Source organism: Urocitellus parryii, chromosome 7 (genome assembly GCF_045843805.1).
Source record: "Urocitellus parryii isolate mUroPar1 chromosome 7, mUroPar1.hap1, whole genome shotgun sequence".
In the NCBI taxonomy this organism is placed as follows: Eukaryota; Metazoa; Chordata; class Mammalia; order Rodentia; family Sciuridae; genus Urocitellus; species Urocitellus parryii.
Window position 1 is genome coordinate 146,074,134 of NC_135537.1, and position 21,713 is coordinate 146,095,846.

General features: G+C 49.1%; 2 protein-coding genes across 3 annotated transcripts; one reads left to right on the plus strand and one right to left on the minus strand.

The window, feature by feature from the left end:
* The first annotated feature begins 845 nt into the window (after positions 1 to 845).
* On the plus strand, positions 846 to 7,457 carry Fndc8 (fibronectin type III domain containing 8). Its single transcript, XM_026411875.1, has 4 exons — positions 846 to 1,051; positions 4,870 to 5,239; positions 6,616 to 6,852; positions 7,305 to 7,457. Exons 1-4 carry the CDS (start codon positions 846 to 848, stop codon positions 7,455 to 7,457), a joined length of 966 nt encoding a protein of 321 aa, XP_026267660.1.
* A 1,436-nt stretch (positions 7,458 to 8,893) lies between these two features.
* Nle1 (notchless homolog 1) lies at positions 8,894 to 21,497 on the minus strand. 2 transcript variants are annotated; one of them, XM_026411887.2, is made up of 14 exons: positions 21,379 to 21,497; positions 17,383 to 17,633; positions 17,109 to 17,252; positions 15,982 to 16,199; positions 15,122 to 15,201; positions 14,194 to 14,270; positions 13,742 to 13,839; positions 13,211 to 13,403; positions 12,567 to 12,702; positions 12,383 to 12,429; positions 11,273 to 11,475; positions 10,123 to 10,282; positions 9,957 to 10,027; positions 8,894 to 9,224 (listed from the first exon to the last, which is right to left on the minus strand). In XM_026411887.2, the coding sequence occupies exons 2-14, from the start codon at positions 17,398 to 17,400 to the stop codon at positions 9,212 to 9,214; spliced, it is 1,458 nt and encodes a 485-aa protein (XP_026267672.2). In that variant the 5' UTR covers positions 17,401 to 17,633; positions 21,379 to 21,497; the 3' UTR covers positions 8,894 to 9,211. The 2 variants fall into 2 exon arrangements, with proteins under 2 accessions (XP_026267672.2, XP_077656807.1); XM_077800681.1 differs by having other exon boundaries at positions 21,367 to 21,497.
* Positions 21,498 to 21,713: the final 216 nt, after the last annotated feature.

Sequence of the window (21,713 nt, forward strand, 5' to 3'; positions counted from 1 at the left end):
TGTTATTTGTATCCACATTTTATAGGTGAGGAAACTGAGGCTCAGAAAAGTCACTTAGCAAAGGTTATACACAGCTAGTTGGTACAGGGCTGGACTCACACTAAGTGTACATCTAGATGCAAAGCCAGTGCTGTTTCTAAGAGCCCTGCCCCCTGCCCCCAGAAGTGACAGAAATGTTTTCCTTCTGTAGAGGTGGTTTTCTTGAGAGTGGAGCTAATGTCTGGCTTTGTTTTGGAATCCCTCTGCAATGGCTACCATTGTCACTCAACGCCAAGTCACTTGAAAGTGAGGGTGTAGCACGTTTGGACTTCTGGCAGTAAAACCAGGTTATGCGCGAGTTCTAAGCTCTTAGAAAGCACCTGGGCTTTCCTAGTGCCTATGCAACATCCTGCTTGGCCTGTGTGTCAGGATATAGATCGGGCCTCAGCACCTATAGGCAAAGTCTCCCACCCTGGTGGCCCTCCTGGGTGCTGCCTCCTCCTGTGCCCAAGTGCCTTTCTCTCACCATCCTTTTTCTCCTTCCACAGCAGCTCTGAAAGGCACAGGTGTTAAACACATTGAGGTTCTCAGAGGCCAGGGCTACTGTGACTACGGTGTGTTAGAGAGCTTTGTTCCTAACTACCCCACTCCTGACGCAGGCTCTAGGTCTGGCCAGCTGTAGTGAGAGCCTCAGATCAAGGGCAAGGCTGGCCCCTAATTGTTACACTCCGTGATGATTGTGAAGTCAGCTCACTGCAGCCCCATCCCACTCAAACTAAGGGTGGGCCTACTGTCCTCCAGTTTCTCTCTACTTCCTATTAGCTGGGCTATCCTGCATACTGATGGCTGTGGTTCCCCCAAACCAGATGGCATCAGAGACACTTTTTAAAGTGGGGGATGGGGAGGAAGCCCTACTGAAGAAGGAAAACCTCAACGTGATGAATGCGCTCGATCAACTACCGAAGCCTTTTCCAAACCCCAATTTTATGAACAGGGCTGTTGCTACCAAAGGACTCCCACTTTCTTCAAAAGGCAGTTTGGCTAACTTCTTGGAGTCAGATAACAATCTCATGTAAGATACCAGTATGGTCCTCCCTTCTTTTTTTTTTTTTTTTTTTGGTCCTGGGGATTTAACCCAGGGGCACTTAATCACTGAGCCATATCCCCAGCCCTTTTTTTTGTATTTTATTTAGAGACAGGGTCTTGCTGATTTGCCTAGGGCCTCGCCAAGTTGCTGAGGCTGGCTTTGAACTCTCAATCCTCCTGCCTCAGTCTCCTGACCCACTGGGGTTACAGGTGTGCGCCACCGTGCTCGGCCTTTCCCTTCTTTCTAAGGCTGGAGATGCGGATGGGAAGAGAGATGTGAAGAAACCTGACTTCCTTGACCTGTCTCAACCCTCCTTGGACTCTCAGGGAAGAGCATGTGTGCAGCTTGGACCTGTCTGTGTGTTCCTCTGCCCCCAAGTCTGTTCTCAGAGCATGTGGGCTGCCCCCTCCATGAGGCCTTCCTGGATTAGACAAGAGTTTTGTTGATGGTCCTTCTCATCCTGCTTTGTCTGCATAGAGTCCTTACCCTTCCCCTGCCTCCCCCCTGCATGCACCCCATGGCCTAATCTTCCCCCTCTGATGCCTTCATCTGCCTGATGATACTCCCCATAGCCTTCCTTCCTTCCATTGAGGTTCACTATTACTCTCAGAGTCTGATTTTCCTCTACTTCATGCCTCAAAACTCTTTCTGCTGGCAGGATGTCTGGCCCAATATTAAGTTCTGGGAATGTAGGGCAGAATTCCCTGCATTCAAGGAGCAGCTAGCTTAATATGTGGCAGGGTGGGGAGAGTGCAGGAGCCTCAGACAATAATGAGAATGATACAGCACTGTCTGGTGCTAGGATAGGACACCTAGAGGAACCAAAGGTATCACCCTCTTGGGAGAGGGTGCAGAGAAGGGGAGGCTTCTTGGAGAAAGTGGTATTTGAGCAGAATCTCCAGGGAAGGGCATGGCGCAGGGTGATGTGGGCTAAGGGAACTGTAAGCAAGGCAGTTTCATGGATATGACCTATCAAGTCACATGCAGCCCCACTTCAGAAGAGGGTTGTACTTAGTTCAATGCTTTGCTGTCACTGTCTAAAAATCCTTAGTAATTTTTCGGACGAGGGGCTCCACTCTTCAATTTGCACACACTATGTAGTTGGTCTTGATGATATGGGAGGGATGCGGTATCCATTTCCTAAGGTCCTGTAAGTAAGATCTGGTTAAAGTACCCAATGCTTGGAGAAAATTAATGGTGTAGTGGAAAAAGGTCTTGGGTTGAGTTGAAATCCACACTCTACAACTTAGATATATGGCTTCAGATAAGTTCATTAATATCAGAGACACTTGGGCTCTCAGATGTAAAATGGGGCTAACACCCATCCAGCTAGACTGTTGTGAAAAGAGGACACATCCAGACTGACACCTTAGTGGGCCTTCTCTGTTCATGTTACCACCAGCATTTCCAATAAATGAATCTGAAATACATATTAGGACAATCTGAAATATAAATGATATCGCATCTAGACTCTTCAGCCTACCTTGTTGGGGGGAATCATTTATTCCAAATGTTTATCAAGAAATAGAAAGGGTGAGGGTGTTGGCCTAATCACAGTTTCTCAGGGGGTTGATAAATTGGAGCTTGGGGAGGAAAAATATGGCCAATCAATCTCCATCAAGTAGGAGACTGACCTGGAGTCAAGGACACATAAACTGTGAGTTCTGACCCATTAACAGCTCCGAAAGTCATTCTAGTTGGTGGAGACCAGTATGATAAAAATGAATTCAAATGCAACCAGGGATTCCAGAGCACATCACACAGCTCTGTGAAACGTTTTAGTTATGTGTATGTATACTAAGTAGCCATTTAATATGTATTTTTTTTTTTACTTTGGGTTAAGGTAAAAAGAAATATTTGAAAGCCAAAGTTTTTGGATTGGTGCCCTTTTTTAGTAGAAAACTGAATCGTATATAAAGTTGGTTGTTTAGTAATAGCAAAAAACTGTCAATGATACAAATGTCCATGTTATGGAAAACCATAAAAGTTAAAATGACTGAAGCGGAGCTGCATGTATCAAAAGACATGAATCAAAACAGAACATTGAGTGAAAAAAAAAAGCTGCAGATATGTTCTGAATAGTATGTTTAATCTACATAAAGCTGAAAAACATGAAAATTAATAGATCTTGCTGAGGGATAATATCTGTATGTGATAGACCCATAAAGGCATGTAGTAAATAATAGAAAACTTTTAAAATGTACTCTACAATGGGAATATGAGTGTGGTAAGGGGGAAGCATCTGGGGGCTTTAATAATTCTGATAGTTTTATTTGCTTATTGTGGTGCTAGGGATCAAACCCAGGACTTGCACATGGGAGCTCTCTACCACTGAGCTATAGACAAGGCAAAATGCTGCAGGTTTTATTTCTGAGGCTGGGTGAGGGGTAAATGAAAGTTCAATATGTTATTTATTGTATATATCTAAAATATTCCTTTTTCTTTTTCTGATACTGAGTACTGAGCCTAGAGGTAATTTACCACTGAGCTATATCATCTGCTCTTTTTATTTTGAGACAGGATCTGGCTAAGCTATTCAGTGTCTTGCTAAGTTGCTGAGGTTGGCTTTGAACTTGTGATTCTCCTGCCTCAAGTTGCTGAGGTTACAGGCATGCACCACCGTACACAGCAATACTCCATGATTTAAAAAAAATCATAATAGAGAACGCTTTTGAGCATTCAATCAATGTGTATTGAACATAATCTAGACTTAATTTTACATGATAAATATCATTAGATGTTACTAAATGTAAATTACTTTGAATATTAAACAATATTAGATAAATACTATTAAAACTTTTTTTTTTTTGGTACCAGGGATTGAATCCAGAGTTGTTTAACCACTGATTCACCTTCCTAGCCCATTTTACTTTTAATTATTATTTTTCCTCCTTTTTTTTGGCGGGGGGGGGGGAGTACCAGGGATTGATCTCAGGGGTACTCGACTACTGAGCCACATCCCCAGCCTTATTTTGTGTTTTCTTTAGAGACAGGGCCTCACTGATCCGCTTAGGCACCTTACTTTTGCTAACTTGGGATCCTCCTGCTTAAGCTTTCTGAGCTGCTGGGATCACAGGCATGTGCCACCACGCTCAGCTTATTTTTAAATTTGACACAGGGTCTCGCTAAGTTGCTCAGGGCTTCACTGTGTTGCTGAGGCTGGCTTTGAACTTGTGATGTTCCTGCCTTAGCCTCCCAAGCCACTAGTATTGCAGGCCTGTGCCACTACACCCACCGAAACTCTATTTTTTATTAGATATTTGTGGATTTTTCCCCACTCCAGTAGATCGCTGTCGTCATTCTCTGGGGTTCTTGTCCTCACTTTGAAGGGAGGACTTCAAGTTTTAGCAGTTTCTCAAATTGTGGTTTTCACAACACCTGCATGAGAATCCTCTAAATATCTTTTTTTTGTTTGTTTGTTTGTTTCAATCTAGGGATTAAACTCAGGGGCACTTAAACACTGAGCTATATCCTCAGTCCTGTTATTTTGAGATAGGGGAGCTCACTAAGTTACTGAGGTTGGCCTTGAATTTGCAATTCTCCTGCCTCAGCCTCCGGAGTGGCTGCTATTACAGGTGTGCCTGACTGTATCGAGTTAAAGATCTTATTAAAGATGCAGCTTTCCCTATTGCATCCCAAATGGGGGGCCAGACATTTTTAGTGAAAGAAACTGGATCTGGTGCACTGCTGCAGTGAGGGTATTCCCAGGTGTTCAGAAGTAGCTGGGATGTTGGTAAGGCAGGCCCTCAGGCTGGATGCACTGGCTTCCTTCATCTGACTCACCTGTCTCCCTCTTGCTCTAGGAAGCCTCTGACAGTGGAAGAATCTGAATACAGCTCTGATGACACCAGCATAACCCCCATCTCATCCAGTTCCTTGAACCCCGTCAAACTGGCTGTGACCCAGCCCAACAGCAGCTTCTTTGCAGGAATGCTGGAGGGTGAGCTGAACAAACTCAGCTTCTCCTCACTGGTCAAGAACCCAGAAAAGGGGGACCTGGCCCTCTGCCCCCATGCATCTAAGACTCAAATGGCTCCTGGCGGCCTGTTGGACCTTGACAACCCCGCCCTGGACACAGACACCTCCTCAACACGTTCGGAATCCTCTGTGATCATGAACCTGCCGGAGGCCCCTTTCATCTGTGAACACACGGTCAGCGATTCCACAGCCGTGGTACGTTCTCTGAGTCCATGCCTGTGGCAGAGGCTTGCTATGCTGGTGCTGAGTTCAGCTCCGTGTGGATTGGGAAGCTGCCTACCACCTGTGTCCTGACCTCAAGTTCATGGTTTAGGGAGCAAGGGAGGGGCTTGTCTGTATAGAACTTCAGTGAAAGGCAGAAGGGGTTCAGGACTGTAGGGAAGATTCAGATCAAGTGCCACCAGAAATTCAGAGGGAAAGAAACATTACTTCCAGCTGCAGGAATAAGCTTGGTGGCTTTTGGTAACACTCGGGCTGGGAGGTAGAGCTTGAGGTGGAGAAGAGGCATTCCACAGAGGGACTAACCCAAGCAAAGGCTGTAGGTAGGAAAGTATGGGAGGAATGGGCAGCTGCTTTCGTTGATCCCAGCTCCTAAGTCAGGGCTTCTCACCGGTGTTCCTACAGAGCACTATCAACTTATCAAAACCAAGATTCTGGTCTCATCCCTACAGGGGCTGGGAGGGGCCTGGGAATCTGCACCGCTGACAAATCCCAGGCGATGCTGATGCTGCAGTTCACGGACCACAAGCCAAGCAGCACTGTCCTGGAGTGTGCAGGAAAAATGGAGTGCAACGGTGGGGGAAATGAGCATGGGCTCATTTTCTGGAGGTTCTCCAACATTAGGCTAGTTTATATATTTTTCTGTAAGCAATTTAGAAGATAAGTCTGGAAGTCTCATGGCCTACAGCAGCGTTTTTCAAAGTGTGGCTAGCCTCAGCCTCATGCGGTGATTTGACAGAAATTTAAATTCTCATCTTCACTTGAATCAGAACCAGTGTGGCCTACTGAACCAGTAACAGTGGGGATGAAGGCCAGCAGTTTGTTATAATAAGTCCTCCAGGGTATTCTAATGCACACCTAAGTTTAAGAACCACTGGCCTAGATGAAGAAATTGGAAATGGGAGACCAGAAAGGAGACAGCAGGCTCTGGAACGTGAAGTATTAGCAAACTCCACGAGATGCCGACCTAGGCTTGCAACCATTGCTGTAGTGGAGGGTATGGGTTCTGGAGCAATGGGTTTGAACCTTGGCTGTCATTTAATTACTATGTGACCATGGGCCAGTAATTTGCCATCTCTGGATCTGTAATGCCACCTGCAATGCAAGAGGTGGACAAGATGATTTCTGAGGTCTCTCTCAACTCATACAGACAGTCTAGAAATATGGAATAAGGTGGGTGAGGCTGCCCAGGGAGAGTGGCCCATGCTGTAGGGCCACATGCAGTGTTGTGTTTCTCACACCTTCCTTCAGACCTGCCTGAACTCCAGCAGGAACTGGGGATGGAAAGAAGACTTCTGATCCACAGAAGCTCAGGCCAGGTCTAAGGGAGCTTCGGGTTTTCTTTCCCCTAGATTTCCTGGACCTATACTTTGGGCAAGCAGCAGGTCAGTTTCTACCAGGTCCTTTTACAGGAGGTGAGCAAGAAAAAAGACGAAGAGCCACCCAAGGCAAAGAATCGTCCCTGGATCTTCAATAAGATCTTGGGCACCACCGTCAAGCTGATGGAGCTGAAGCCTAACACGAGTTACTGCCTCACCGTCCGTGCAGCCAACACGGCTGGGGTGGGGAAATGGTGCAAGCCATACAAAGTGAGCCCTGGGAAGAGGGGTCTGGGGGCTGGAACCAGGGCTGTGGAGGTTGGCCCCCCCACCCCCCACCCCAATGTCCTTGCTAGTTTTTCTTCTGTCTGGAAAAAATGCCAGAGTGTGTTCTTCTGGGAGCTGTCAGGATTAAGCCTGCTAGGAATGCAAATGAATGCATTCACCACAATGTTCCTTCTCCAAAGCCTTTGGTTTTGGATTCCTTAACTTAGTCCAGGAACTGCAGGAAGGAGGGAAGGCCTGGGGTGGGCATGGGTCCAGGGGAGGTCTGACAGCTGGGGAGGTACACCTTGGTGTCAGACCTCTTTGGACCTGTGTCGTATGTTGTGACTGGGTTGGATGAGGCTAAGATCACACTTAGCAGGCAAAAAGGGAGCAGAGAGAGGAAGCCAGGCTTGGGTCTGGGAAGGAATCTAAGGGACTTTCTTGTTTCACTTTAGTTTGCAACTGTGGCCAGTGACTTTAACAGCTTTCCTGAGAACAATCCCATCCAGATCACTGTGCAGCGCAAGGAACCCCAGCGGAGAACTGTGTCCATTGGGCTGGAGGACATGCGGAGGCTGGAGGATTTGGAATACCTATTTCCTTACTAGTAGAGGGCCCCGGACACCCCTCACTGGGGATCAGCCTCAGCCCAGGGCCCTTAGGAACCAGACCATGAGATGTACCGTACCACCATCACCATGCCAGAGAACCACTGACTACCCTGCCGGCCAGGGCCTGGAGGCAGTGGTACTGGAACCCTACCCCTGGGCCATGGCCAAGCCTAGGGGAGCCCCATTCACCTGGAGACATCTCAGTCTGAGCTAAGCCAGGCCAGGCTCAGCCACTGCCCACAGCTGCTAGGCTCCCTCCTTCCCCAGATCTGGGCTGGGTCCAGATTCCTCATTAAAGAACTGCAGGTCATCCAGCACCCCTAAGTTTTTCTTCATGCTGCAGATAGCCTCAGCTGGGCTAGCTGCCACCCACCCTCAAGCTTTTGTTAGGAGCAAGAATCCAGATAGGTTGGGGGGGAGGTGGAAAACAGGACCACCATCCCTTGCGGTTTGGTTCTGCCACTGCCTGTGGTGGGGGAGGAGGGAGGACTGGTACTCAAAGACTAAAACATCTTCACAGAGAGTGACCCTGGACAGGTGCGGTGGCAGCCCATGGACCATGTGCTAGATTTGAGCTCTGGAGGGACACAGTGCAAAGAACACCGGCTTTGGAGCAGGGTCTGATTGAACCATGGCTCTTCCCCTTATTTGATGTGAGGGCAGGGGCAAATCCTGTAAGCTTCCTGGACTCGGTAGCTCATTAAAAGTATGAGGAACAGAGAACCTTTCAGATACAGGTGCAGGATTACTTGGAGCACAGCAGAACAAGTACCTGCACTAGGAAGGAGCGCAGCAACTGGCAGCTCTTTCTGCCCTCATGCCGAGGGAGAGATGTGCAAGGTGCAGGCTGAGATCCAGTAAGGTGCTGTGCAGTCTCAAAAGCACAGGCAGGGCTGGGACGGGGGTGAGGGTGGGGTGGGGTGGAATGAGGTATTAGAAATGGAGGCGGGATGCATGCAGGGCAAGGTCTTCGTCAAGGGCCTAAGGAGGTCTTGGTGGGGATTCCTTTCATATTTGAAGGTTCTCACAGGGCAGTCATCCTAACACCCATGCCCACAAATGTTAAGAGTGTTCACAGTATGGCCCCACTGCCACCCTGTCAGAGAGGGAGTCCTCCCGCTTGCCCATGGCCTTCTGAGGCACAGAACACAATTGCTGCAGGAGAAGCAAGAGGCATCTGTTTTCTAGCTGTACTCTACCCTGGCCAGTGCACACAGACACATGTGGCCAGTGCCTGCCATGGACAGCACTGCTTTAACCTGTCCTCTGGCCACGGTCACACTGGCCTCTCCCTTATGCATGGGGGAGAGGAGGGGCAATTCCTGGTCAGAATGGTTTTGCTATCACCCAGAACAAGGAAGGGGGTCAGAGATTTAGCACGGTTCACGGCTGAGCCCTAGGATTCTAGGACAAGGAACTGTAACCTGAACACACAATATATAAATTATTTATTTGGCCATAGAATCTGGGGTCTGACCCTGAACATAGCTGACACTTGGAAAAAGAGGCGGGGGTAACAACGGAGGCCTCATATACAGCCTGGCCTCTCCACTGCTGCCAGCACCAGCAAGGGACCTAAGAGTGCCTAGAGCAGGCAAAGGACCCGTGGGGAGACCCCACCAGGGTCTGTCAAGGACAGGAGGCCTCTGCTGGTGAGGAGGGGGTGTGCACTCCCATCCTGGTCTTTGTTCTCTGGCAGGGCAGGCAGCAGGCAGAAGCCAAGTTCAGGTGGGAGTCAGAACTGTGAGACTTCATCTCCTCCATCTGTGGGGAAGAGAAGGAATCAGGCTGGGATGCCTCTGCACAATCCCAGGAGCCCACTGTGGGGGATGATCTTTTTTTTTTTTTTTTTAAACTTTATTATTTGTATGTGGTGCTAGGATCAAACCCAGGGCCTTGCATGTGTGAGGCGAGCGCTCTACCACTGAACCACAACCCCAGCCCGGGATGATCTTTTGATGACCTGAGAGTCATCAAAACCTGGCACTGTACCTCCTCTAGCCATGCAAACCCAGGCTATGTGTCCCCTGCCTGCCTCAGCCAGGACTCCACCTGGGACCTGGACTCTGATGCCCACTACCAGTGACAATCCTTTGCAAGTGCTTCAGTGTCAGAGTGTGTTTGTCCTCCTCCGTGATCCTCTATGAAGGTTCAAAAATTCCCAAGAACCAGATTAAGTTTCCTGTGATTTCACACCAAAAAGCAGAACCAGGATCTGCACTCAGGTCTCAGGACTCTAACAAAGATTGAGTGCCTTGTGCTGGCGACCTGCACACACTGCTAGAAAGCAGCCTGAGTGCTGTCAGGGCTTCACAAATTCCCTAAGTCCTGCAGCCCTCCACGTGCCCACTGAGGACCTGGCTTTACACACCACCGCAAACTCTGAGTACCAGAATGGTCCCTGAGAATGCCATGCCACAAGGGAAAGAATGCAAAGAGGGACTAACCCACTCAAGGGTAAGAGGAACACCTCAAACACCACCTCCCCACACTCACATCCGGAGGCACTTGTCCTTCCCGCCACTTGCCACTCTCTGGCCATCTGGACTCCAGTCAACAGCATAAACCTAAACATGAAGAGGAGGGGAAGGACAGTGGAACGGTGAGGGGAGAAGGGCTAGGGTGCAATCCCAGCCCCCTCCTGCCTGCAGTGTCAGCCCACCTCATCAGCATGGCCTGGCAGGTCTGTGGCCAGCTTCTGGGCCTTCACGTCCCACACCTTCAGGGTGCTGTCACTGCTACCACTGACCAGCAAGCGGCTGTCAGCTGACCATGCAATCTGATAAACAGCAGCCACATGGCCACGCAGGGAAGCCAGGTACCTGGGCCAGGGAAGATAATGATGGAGATTATGAAACAGGTATGAAGTGCCCCCCATTCCCACAGCAGTGGTTCTCAGCCTTGGCTGTCTGCTAGAATTACCTGGGAATTTTTACAGAACTGTGCTGCCTGGCCTCCGTGCCAGGCCATTTTAATCATTGCCGGTCATTACTATTTTGTAAAACTTCCCTAAATGAATTGCTCTGGGGTGTCTGGTGCCAGGCTTCCTACCTGCATGGCTTCGAGTGCCTTAGAATCAGTGTGGCCACCTGCCTAGCCCATCTGCCTGACATCCCCCAGCATAGCAGCTGCTCGCTGACAGGTGGCCTGGAGTAACTGTGGGCCAGGCCCACCTGGAACTTTCAAGTCAATATAGTCTATCTGTGACAGTTTGGACAAGCCATTAGGCCTGAGACTCAGTTTATTTGAAAAAGGAATTAAACAACTTATTACCCAGAGGTGTTGTGTGAAAATACACAACAACTGACACTCAGTTTCCCTTCAGCCCCAACAAGGGTTCCCCTTTTTCCTGTCCCTGATGCATGTCTTTGCCTTGCCTCTGACCTAATTAACCCCAAGACATTATAACCCCTTACACTACAGCTTCTGACACTTTTAACTGGCAGCAGTATCACCTGATGAGTCTGCATTTTCCATTATGCTCCCAGGAGACGCCAATGCCACTGGCCCAGGTATCACACTTTGAGGGCAACATAACGACTGCACCACAGTCCTACCTAGGGTTCCACTTTCTCGAGGGCTGCCACACCCTTGGCCCTCTGGCAAGCTCTAAGGTCATTTCTTTACTTTGATGTGAAGGGATCTAGCATTTTTAGTGCCTACTTAGTGCTGGTCCCAAATATACTATCTCATTGATCCTTGTAACAATACTGAAAAAGAGGCAGAAACACAGAAATCTAGACAATTGCTGAGGCAACATCAAGCACCTTCTATAGCCACTGCGTCCAGCGGCACACTGCCCCCCAACTCACCTGCCAGTCCTGCCGTCCCACAGCTTGATGGACTTGTCGAAGGAGGCACTGGCCACAATGCGGGAGTCAGGAGAAAAGAGCACCTGGTTGATGAGGGCTTGGTGTCCCGTCATCCGTGCGAGGGGCTTCTTGTCCTCTGCTGGGGACCACAGGAATAAGGTGAAGTCGTCTGAGCCAGACACCAGCCTCTCTGGGCCCTGGCCCTGGGGAGGGGGGCAGAAAGTACACCATATTGGATACGGTCAGACACTGACAGCACACACCAGGGACACAGGCTAGGGCTAACTAGGAGCAATGAGGCTACTTGTTCACACGTGACTCCAGGCAAGTCAATTCACCCAAAAGGAAAATGAAATCCTGTATGTTCACGGAATCATTTCTATGATATAAAATTATATGACAAAGCAGGTACAGATTGGTATATTAAAAAGAGGAACGGGCTGGGGTTGTGGCTCAGCAGTAGAGCAGTTGCCTCGCAGTGTGAGGCACTGGGTTCGATTCTTAGCACCACATGAAGGTATTTGTCCACCTACAACTAAATATATATATATATATACACACACACACACACATATATGTGTGTGTGTATGTATGTGTGTGTGTGTGTGTGTGTGTGTGTGTGTATATATATATATAAATCAGATACAAGACACTGGTAGCAATGGATACTTCCATAAGGAATGGTTGGCTGTGCAAGAGATGAGTGATGTTTTACAAAATACCTTTTTATAAACTTTGAACCTTAGACCATGTGAATGTGGCCCTTAAACACACACACACAAAATAAAATGATCCCCAGTCATTAAACATTTAAGGATCACAAATGAGGATTATTAAGAACAGGTTTTCAGTGGTGCAGTTCTATTCCCAGCTATCCAGAACGGAGACTGAAGCAGGAAGATTGCAAATTCAAAGCTGGCCTGTGCAACCTGGCGAGCCCTTATCTCAAAGAAATGAACAAAAAAACAACTTTTCAGAATAGGTACTCTGTGAACTGGGGATAGAAGAGACTAGAAGGGAACAGAGGCCCTAGTGTCTGAGAGAGTGTTTCAGTGACCAGCTGAGAAAAATACACAGAGCTGGGGAAGCACGTGGCTGGCACACACTCACCCGCACGAGGTTGTACCGGCTCAGGGCCCTTTCCTTCAGCTCCTGCACTGTGTCCAGGTACCACAGGAGAAAGAAGATGGGGAGCAAGGCTGATTAGAAAATCCAGTACAAACAGCAACATCCCCATGATGCTGGAGAACTGGCTCCTTCTCCGGCAGCCCTCTCCCCTCCTCCTCTCACTCACAGGACCCCTGCAGGTCTTGGGCATTAACTGTGGCCTCGGCAGGCTCAAAGGCTCCTGTGCGCAGGGCATAGTCAGTGCTGAGTGCCATGGTATTCACCCAGTGGCCATGGCCTTGAAGAGTCCGGCACAGCACACCCTAGGGTGGAGGGAGATGGATCAGACACACATATAACACACTTCTACCTTGGAAGATCAGCCCCAAGAGACCAGCATGGGATAGGAATCAGGACCCTGAGACTTCAGCACCCATTTACTATGATCTTAATCAAACCACCCATGGGCTCAAGTTTCTGTTTATATATGAAATGAGAGGACTGGCCTGTTTCATGGAAGAGAAGTCCACCAGAATAAAAGGGCTCCAGTCAAATAGCTTTGGGATACAGTAGGTTTTAAAAAGCTAACCAGGCTTCCCACAGAAGGACTTTCCAGAGCTAGACTAGGCTAATGGGGGGAAAGGAGGTGCTGGAATCCCCATAATAAAGCAGCACCAACCTCAGGGCCCCTTGTTGCAGCAGCACCCTCCTGACTGGACTCTCAGCACATTCAGGAAACGCTGGACTTGCTGAGGCCAAGTGTGCTCCCAGTTCCAGCACTGTGTGCCCCCAAATTTGCCAGAATGGCTTCTGTACCCTCTCAGTTCTTACATCATGGGCCCTCCAGACTTTGATGGTACGGTCCTGGGAAGCAGAGTACAGAAGCCCATCTCCTCCCCACCGGAGACAGGTGACTGACTGCGTGTGCCCAGTGAGGATTCGCTCACAGCGGCCTGCAGTTGTGTCCCAGACCCGCACACTGCCATCCTTGGAGCTGCTGGCCACGTAGCGGCACTCAGGGTTCCTACCAAGGGGAAGGGAAATGGGCTCTTATTTCTGACCTGGCAATGCCGTTCTGCCCATAGCACCTCCCATTCCCAACTCAAAGGCCAGGGACAATCTCCTGATAGCTTCCTGACCCCAAGATCTGGCTGTTCTGCAAGACAGTTCCCAAGCCCAACCACGAGCAGACTCCTTGCAAGTGGCAAGGTGGGTCTAGATCTAGAGGCTCCACCCCCTGTCAAGCTGTTACTGACGTCCAGATGCCCATCACACCCTTCAGGAAAGTGTCTCTGCATCAAACAGGAAAGGGGGTAGCTTTGATCCTGGCTAATTTGTCCCAGCTCAGTTAGTGTCACTTACGCATGGAGGGGCTCCCAGCTCAAGCCCGTAATCCACTTGCTGTGGCCGGCAAGGGTCCTGCCCACCTGCTTCCCTGTGCTTGGGTCCCAGAGGAGAATCTGAAGAACAGAAACTCAATGAATAATCCTTTCCAACCTATCCCAAAGGTCCCCTGGTTACTTACTACCCCTACACCTAACCCTTCCTGAAAATCCCAGGACCCTATTCTGAACTGGCCCTAAGTCCTTAGTTTTTGTTTTCTTTTTTTTTTGTACTGGAAATTTAACCCAGGGGTGCTTTACTACTGAGATACATCCCCAGCCCTTTTTGTTTTTTGAGGCAAGATCTCACTAAGTTGCTGAGGCTGGCCTTGAACTTGTGATACTTCTGCCTCAGTCTCCCAAAGCTGCTAGGATTACAGGTGTGGACTACCTCACCACACCTGGCTGCTTAGTTATCTTGACACCACCTACCTGGCCATTCTTGCAGCCTGAGGCTAGCTTCTTGCCATCTGGGGACCAGGATATGCTAAGGACCCAGTGTCTGTGTCCTAAGAAAGCAAGGGAGACAGAAAGGAGGGCCCACATCCATCTTCATCCTCAGTGCCTAACAATGCACAGCACACTGCAAGCACTCCTAAACCAACTGCCCAAAAAACCAATGCCAAGAAAAGGGGAGACGAGGATCCTAGGCTGAGGGAGAACGCAGCCCAAGTGCTGGAGCTGTGCATATTGCTGCGCATATCATACCATCACTTTCTAATAATTCCTTATGGGACACGTGGTATAAAGGGTTTCCACACACAACATCCCTTTTAATTCTAATATAGGGAGCAAGACAAGAATTATCCTTTTCCAGATGTGAAGACAGAAGCTTAGGCATGCAGCATGACCTGCAACCTATAAAACCATCCCAGTATATTCCTAGCATATAACATATAAAAATCATATAAAATCATCCTAGTATATGGTACAGCACTCACTCTCCTAGTGTGGTTCCCAGACTAGCACCACCAGCATCATCTGGAACTTGTTGGAAATGCAAATTCACAGGCCTTACCCCAGATCTACCAAAACAAAAACTCAGCAATCTGTATTTTGACAAGCCCTGAAGGTGATTCTGATGTATGCTAAAGTCTAAGAAAACTATGGCAGAGGTTGGATTTAAGCCAGGCTCTCCTTGCTAAGGGGTAGTCAGCTCCTCTCCACAAGGTCATGTTGATTTTGGTCCAGTCTCTACCTGTTTTAAGTGGCTGGCTAGTCTCAAGGACACAGTCTCTATCTAGGAAGAGGGAACTAGAAATGGTAGGGGGGTTAGCACTGGCTCTGAGCTTCCCCACAAACTAAAAAGAGCTGGAAAGTCAGCCACCTTAAGACCCCAAGTGGCTACATATATACTGACCCTTGCATGTGAAATGTGGTGTCTCTGTGCTGAGATCCCAGAAGCGCACAGTGGTGTCTCCGGAGCCACTGGCCAAGTACCTGCGGAAGAGAAGAGGCCCCTTGACTGTGGCAGTGCACCCCAGATGCTGCACATGTGCATTTCTGTTGTCTATCCAACCATTTGTGAACAAAATCTGGGATAGGACTCCTTCCTCTCCCTGAGGAGGAGAAATATGGCAATGATGCCATTTGGGAGAAAACCCCAGGAGGCCACTTTACCTCCTTCCTGATAGGAAGGACCACAGTGATAACCTGCCTTTTCTTCCCCCGTTCCCAGTGCTGGGGGTCAAACCCGGGGCCTTGAGCATGCTAGGTGAGCATTCTACTATTGAGCTACATTCCAAGCCCTTTTTAAAATTTTGAGCAGTGTCTCAGTTGCTGAGGCTGGCCTTGAACGTGCAATTTTCCTGCCTCAGCCTCCAACATTGCTAGGATTAAAGGCATAAGCCATTACACCTGGCTGTAACTAGCTTTGGAAGCTTTTCATATCCTTAGAGGGCTCTGAGAAGAAATGAATCCCAGTTTCAGGGGAAATAAATGAATTCAGAAAGGTGAAGGGACTCATTCAAGTCACATAGCTCAGAAGGGATGAACCTGAAGCTCTCATGCTCTGACATCAGGTCCATGAAAGACTCTTCCAAGGCAGGTATCCTTAGCCCTTGGAAAACAGACCTCAATAGGGAAGTCCCTTTCTTGCAAACTGGGTGCAGAGCTCAAGTCTATGGTAGGCAACACCAATCTTAACTCTGGGGCACTCTCCCCACCCCAGTTAGAGACGGCATCCCCAGACCCCAACCACAATTCTACAGCTATCCTTACTTTCCTGTGGGGCTAAAGGCCACAGAAATGACTGCTTCACTGTGACCCTCCAAGGAGCTGGTGCAGCGGGTCACGGCTCGGACCCTGAAGATGGCCTGTGGCTGGTAGATGATGTCTAGGATCTTCTCTGTCTCCACTGCCTGGGACTCCAGTGTCTTCCCCAGCGAGGAGGTGATTTCAGCATCATGGACAAAGAAAGCCAGGGGCAGGGGATCCTCCTGCAAAACAATGGTGAAGGGCAACTCTACTATGCAGGACATACAGGGTCTACCTCTGTCCTGGACACTCCCCAGTGAGCGGTGGGAGGTGAGGTTGCCTTCTTTACAGCCACTCTGCTTGGGATACCCCTATCAGTCCCCATAGAGCAGGATGTTTTAATCCTTGAAGAGCAATCTTAGGACATTCACATAATCTGCATATCACAACCACCCTGGGAAATGACATTACTATCCTCACTTGATGGATTAAAAAAATAGGCTCAGAGCAACTAAATAATTAGTTCAATGTCCTATTGCTAGTGATTAATTCAGGTTATCTGGTGTTCTGCAAAAAGAACAGCAAGATTCAGGGTTAGGGTCACCTCATAGCATTATTTGGTATCTTCCAAACAATCCCACTAGTCTATACCTGTGTTAAGAAGCATCTGAAAAGCTGATTTAAAATGCGGACTGTTTGCCTGGTCTGGTTTAGTAAGTGGGATAGGGGCCAAGAGCTGCATTTTTAGGCACCACCCCACCCCAACAGAGAGCAGCACTTCATAAACACTGATTGAAAGGTTAAGAACACTGGGTTTGAGTCTGAACACTGGTTCAGACTTGCATTCCAATTCCATATCTATCACCTGGGGATATTAATATGTCCCTTCTTAAAGGGACTGTGACATGGAATCAAGGAGATTTGGCACCCAACGCGTTCAAAATGCAGCCTCTGCGCAGGTGAACACGATGTGAAAGGGGTAAAGCGCTTTCACACGGATCCCACCTTCTGCCCTCACGCGGAGGCGGGTGGGGCCTCTCGCAAGGCAGGCCATCCACTGTCGGCTAGCGGAGGGGCCCCTGAACCCCAGATCCTCGATCTCCTGGTCCTCCACTGGGCCCACCCTGGGGAGGAGAAGCCGGGCCGCTCACCTGCGCCAGCAGCGCGTTGCACACCAGCTGCAGCTTGTCGGGAGTGATGTCCACGGGCACGTCGAACGGGGAGCCCAGCAGCTGCCCGCCCTCATCCTGGAACTGCACTAGCAGCCGCTGCACATCCGGCGCCGCCGTCTCGTCCTGCGCGAACAAGCGGGGTGTCGGTGAGCTTCGCAGCCCGATCGCTGGCCCCGGCTTGGCCTCCCACCGGCCTCGGGGACCCCGCCCGGCGCCGAGCCACGGAGCCCCCGCCCCATCTGAGCACACCCACCACCACTGCGGCCGCCATCCTGCGTCCCCACGTGGAGGAGAAAGATTCCGGCAGGGACAGAGCGCCGCCGCGGTGCCGCGCGTGGCCGCCGACGGCCACAGCGCCCTCTGGGGTTCGGAGGAGAAGAGTCGGGCCCTTCCTAGCCGGGGCTCTGGACTTCCTCTGATCAACAGCCTTTCCATATTTGTCCCCGCGGTGCCTTCCTGGGTATAGTCAACCTTTTTAGACTCTTCGCGACAGGGATTCTTGCCCTATTTTATAAATGAGCAAACCGAGGAGTTGGGAAGTTAGTGACTTACCTCCAAATCACAGAGACAGAAAACGGCAGAGGCTGAGTGGGCTGAGTTCCAGTCAGCGCACCTGGCAGGGGTGGCTTACGAAGTCAGAAACTATTATTCTTTTTAAAAATGGATGGAGTCAAGTAATAATTGATGAGCACAAAAGCAAATAATCTCAGCTGGACATGATGGTGCAAACCTATAATTCCAACTACTTGAAAGGCTGAGGCAGGAGGATGACAGTTAGGGGCTAGCCTTGGGCACTTAGCTAGATCCATACTCGAAATAAAAAATAAAAAGGGCTGGGATGTAGCTCAGTGGTGGAGTGACCTGCCTCGCACACCATGAGGCCCCGAGTTTGATCTCCAGCACTGCAAAGAATTGGGGGTGGGGTGGGGGGTGAGGTGGGGGGTGGGGATGGGGGCGCAAACCATCTACAGTTACCAGCGCTGTACAGCAATAATAATGACAGTAATGATAACACTGTGTCAGGCATTGTTCAAAGTGCTTTATATATATAACTCATTTAATCTTCACAACATCCCTTTTCTCTTACATTTCTAAGCAAAGAATAATGAACATGAGCTCTCTTATTGGGTCACTTGGGGTCTTCTCCAGCCACTCTCCTGTCCCTGGCTCCTCTGGCAGTCTCAAACTCCTAAGTCACTTCTGCCTCACAACCTTATTCACTCCAGCCACCCTGCCACACTGAGTAACACACCTTCACTTCTTTCTTTCTTTTTTTGGTACTGAGGATTGAACCCCTGAACACTTTACCCCTACCCATATCCCAGCCCTTTGTATAATTTATTTATAGACAGGGTCTTGCTGAGTTGCTCAGATTCTAAGTTGCTGAGGCTGGCATTGAACCTTCGATCCTGCTGCCTCATTTTCCTGAGCTGCTGGAATTATAGGAATGCACCACTGTACCCAGCTCACCATTGCTTCCGGCGTGGACTACCACCACAGCCTCTGGACCTGCCTCCCCATCTCTATCCCTTCCCTGCTGCAGCCAGGGCCATCTTTCAAACCAAAAAGCTGCTCTATTACTGACTCTTCATCCCAAACCCTTCAATGTTCCCCTTACATGCAGGAACGAACCACACTCCTTATGGCCCACACAGCCTCACTGTCTCAGCCACCCCCCTCTAAGATCAGAGCCTTCTGTCTTGTTTCTGAACTTGTCCAAAGCATGGCTCTTCCTGTACTAGTGCTCTTGTAGTTGCAGGTTATTTTTATTTTTCCTGTCTGTGAATATTATGGACAGAATTGTGTCCTTTGAAATGCATGTGTCAAAAAACATAGGCTCTCTAGGGAGGAAATAAAGGTTAAGTGAGGTCATAAGGGCAGGGCCCGAGTCAGATTGAACTGGTGCCTATAAGAAGAGAAGAGAGTCCAGAACACGCACTCTACCCTCCATCCCTGGTCTCTCCACCTCTCCCCACTAGCAGCCGCTGCAAATCGGGCGCCGCCGTCTCTTCCTGCGCAAACATTCGAGGACATGGAAGCACTAAAGAATCCAAGAAGACGACTGTCTGCAAGCAGAGGAGAGAGGCCTCACCAGAGTCCAACCCAGGTGGCACCTTGAACATAGGCTTCTCAAGCCCACAGCTGTGAGAAAAATCAATGTCTTCTGTTTGGGCCTCCCAGATGGTGGTATTCTGTTATGGCTGTCTGAGTAGACTAATACAGAGACAGTTCCTCATTCTTCAGGTCTGGCCTTAAATATTCAATCATTTATCCATCCAGCAAATGTATTGAGCATGTATTCTCTGCCAGACCTTGTTCTTAGAACTCTACATGCATTAAACTAATTTATCACTTATTCAGGAAAACCTTCTCTGAAACATCATAGTTCCCTGTTTAGCATTTTTATTTTATTTATTTATTTGGTATTAGGCATTGAACCCAGGGGTGCTTAACTATTGAGCCGCATTCCCAGCCCTTTTTATGTTTTATTTTAAGACAGGGTCTTGCTAAGTTGCTCAGGGCCTTGCTAAATTGCTGAGACTGGCTTTGAACTTGTGATCCTCCTACCTTTTCCTACCTTAAGTTGCTGGGATTATGGGCGTGAGCTGCCAAACCTGGCCTGTTTTGCGTTTTTTGAAAACATCTTAGTATTCCTCACATTTAGAAATCACAGATCCAGCTGGACATGGTGGGGTACTCCTAACAACTCAGGAGACCGAGGCAGAAGGATCACAAGTTTGAGGCCAGCCTTAGCAACTTAGCAAGACCCTGTCTCAAAATAAAACAAAAAAAATTAAAAGGGCTGGGGATGTAGTTTAGTGGTAGAGCACCCCTGGGTTAATCCCCAGTACCAATAAATAAATAAATAAATAAAGAGAAAGAAATCAGAGTTCCATGGAATTACTTCACTAATTAATTTAATAAATACCACTGAGCACTTAGTATGTACCACACATTGTTATAGACACTGGGAATATGTAAGAGAATAAGTGGCACAAATCCTTGCCCTTGTGAGTGTTCTCTGCTTCCCTTACCATCCACAGTTCCTGGCACATAGGAAATGCTTGAAGAATAAATTACTGATCAGGATTTGAATTTAGGGTCCCTTAGCCCTAAAATCACAGAACCAAAGTTCTCTGCCAATGGCAAGCTCCTTATCGTATTACCTCATTGTTTGCCCCACAAAGGGGGTCCAGGGCTTAGAATACCAAGAAGGCAGGGGATTCATCCATCCATTCATTTGTTCATTCAACAAATACATGTTAAGCTGGGCGCAGTGGCACACACTTGTACTTGGGAGGCTGAAGCAGGAAGATCACTGGAGCCCAGGAGTTCTAAGCCAGCTGAGCAACACAGTGAGACCCTTTATCACAACAAAAACAAAACTGAGGACAAAACCAAAATCAGGGCCTGGGGATATAGCTCAGTTGGTAGAGTGCTTTCCTCGAATGCACAAGGCCTTGGGTTTGATCCCCACCACCACACACACACAAATAATAATAATAATAATAATAAAAAATAAATCAACCATGGAGTGGGGTTGAGCCTCATGTTTAGCAGGGAAGTAGAGCCTGTCCAAGGCACACTTAGCTGTGTCTAAGTGTCCAAGGTCACAGGATGAGGAGCAGGATCTGACATGGGTGATTCCACCTATCTTTTTTCTTCAGTGTCTTTTGGGCAAGTTGGAAAATTATGGGAGGTGAGGGTGGAATAGGGATGTGAGAGCACAGCCCGGCAGACAATGCCCATTCGCCCATGCAGAGGACGTGACTCTGCCTGTCTCTCTGGTTGGGTGGGGGGTTTGCAATCTTTTTGAGCTGCTGTCCCTTCCCTCCAGAAGCGAGCGCTCAGCCCCAGTTTGGGGGCTTGGGAGGGCAGAAAGATTCTCAGTCCAAGTGGGAACATCTAAGTAAATTTGCCTTGGCAGCCCTCCCCGAGTGAAGGAATAACAGTTGAGCCCCAGGATCTCCCCCTCTGCGATGGTGGATGCAGCTTGTCTCCAGAAGCCTGCTTCTGCTGAGGAGCCTCCTCTTGTCCTGGGAGAATTCCCTGTGACCTGGGCTGAGGGAGTCATAGTTCTTGGTCTCAGGGAATTTGCATTCTGATCCAGCCCTGGCCCTTGATTTCAGTCTCATGGGGAAGAAACAGAGCCCTCAGGGAGCTCCCAATCTGACCAGAGAGGTAGGCTGAATATGTTCCCAGGACATAGTGGAGGGACGGGTGAAAACATTCACACCCAAATAGTTACCCGGGCACACGACACCTAGCTGGTAGGTCAGGCTCCTCTTTCTGCAAATCGAGGACATTTCAACAGGTGAACGCAGGAGAGCCAGGTGGAGGTGTTGCAATAAGTAAAAGTGGAAGAGGAAAAGGAACTTTCCTCCAGTCTGCCCTCCCCCTCCCGCCAGAAAGGCATTTCTGGAAGTCTCCAGTTGGTCAGGGACCTGGGCAGCTGCTCTGTGTCCAAGTCCATCAGCCCCTCAGCTGTCACTCTGCTCCCAAAATAGCAGTGGCGGTGGTAGAGAGGGGGAGGATGTTTATCTGGGAAGGAGGTGGAGATGGGGCATTACGGCTGTGCCTGGG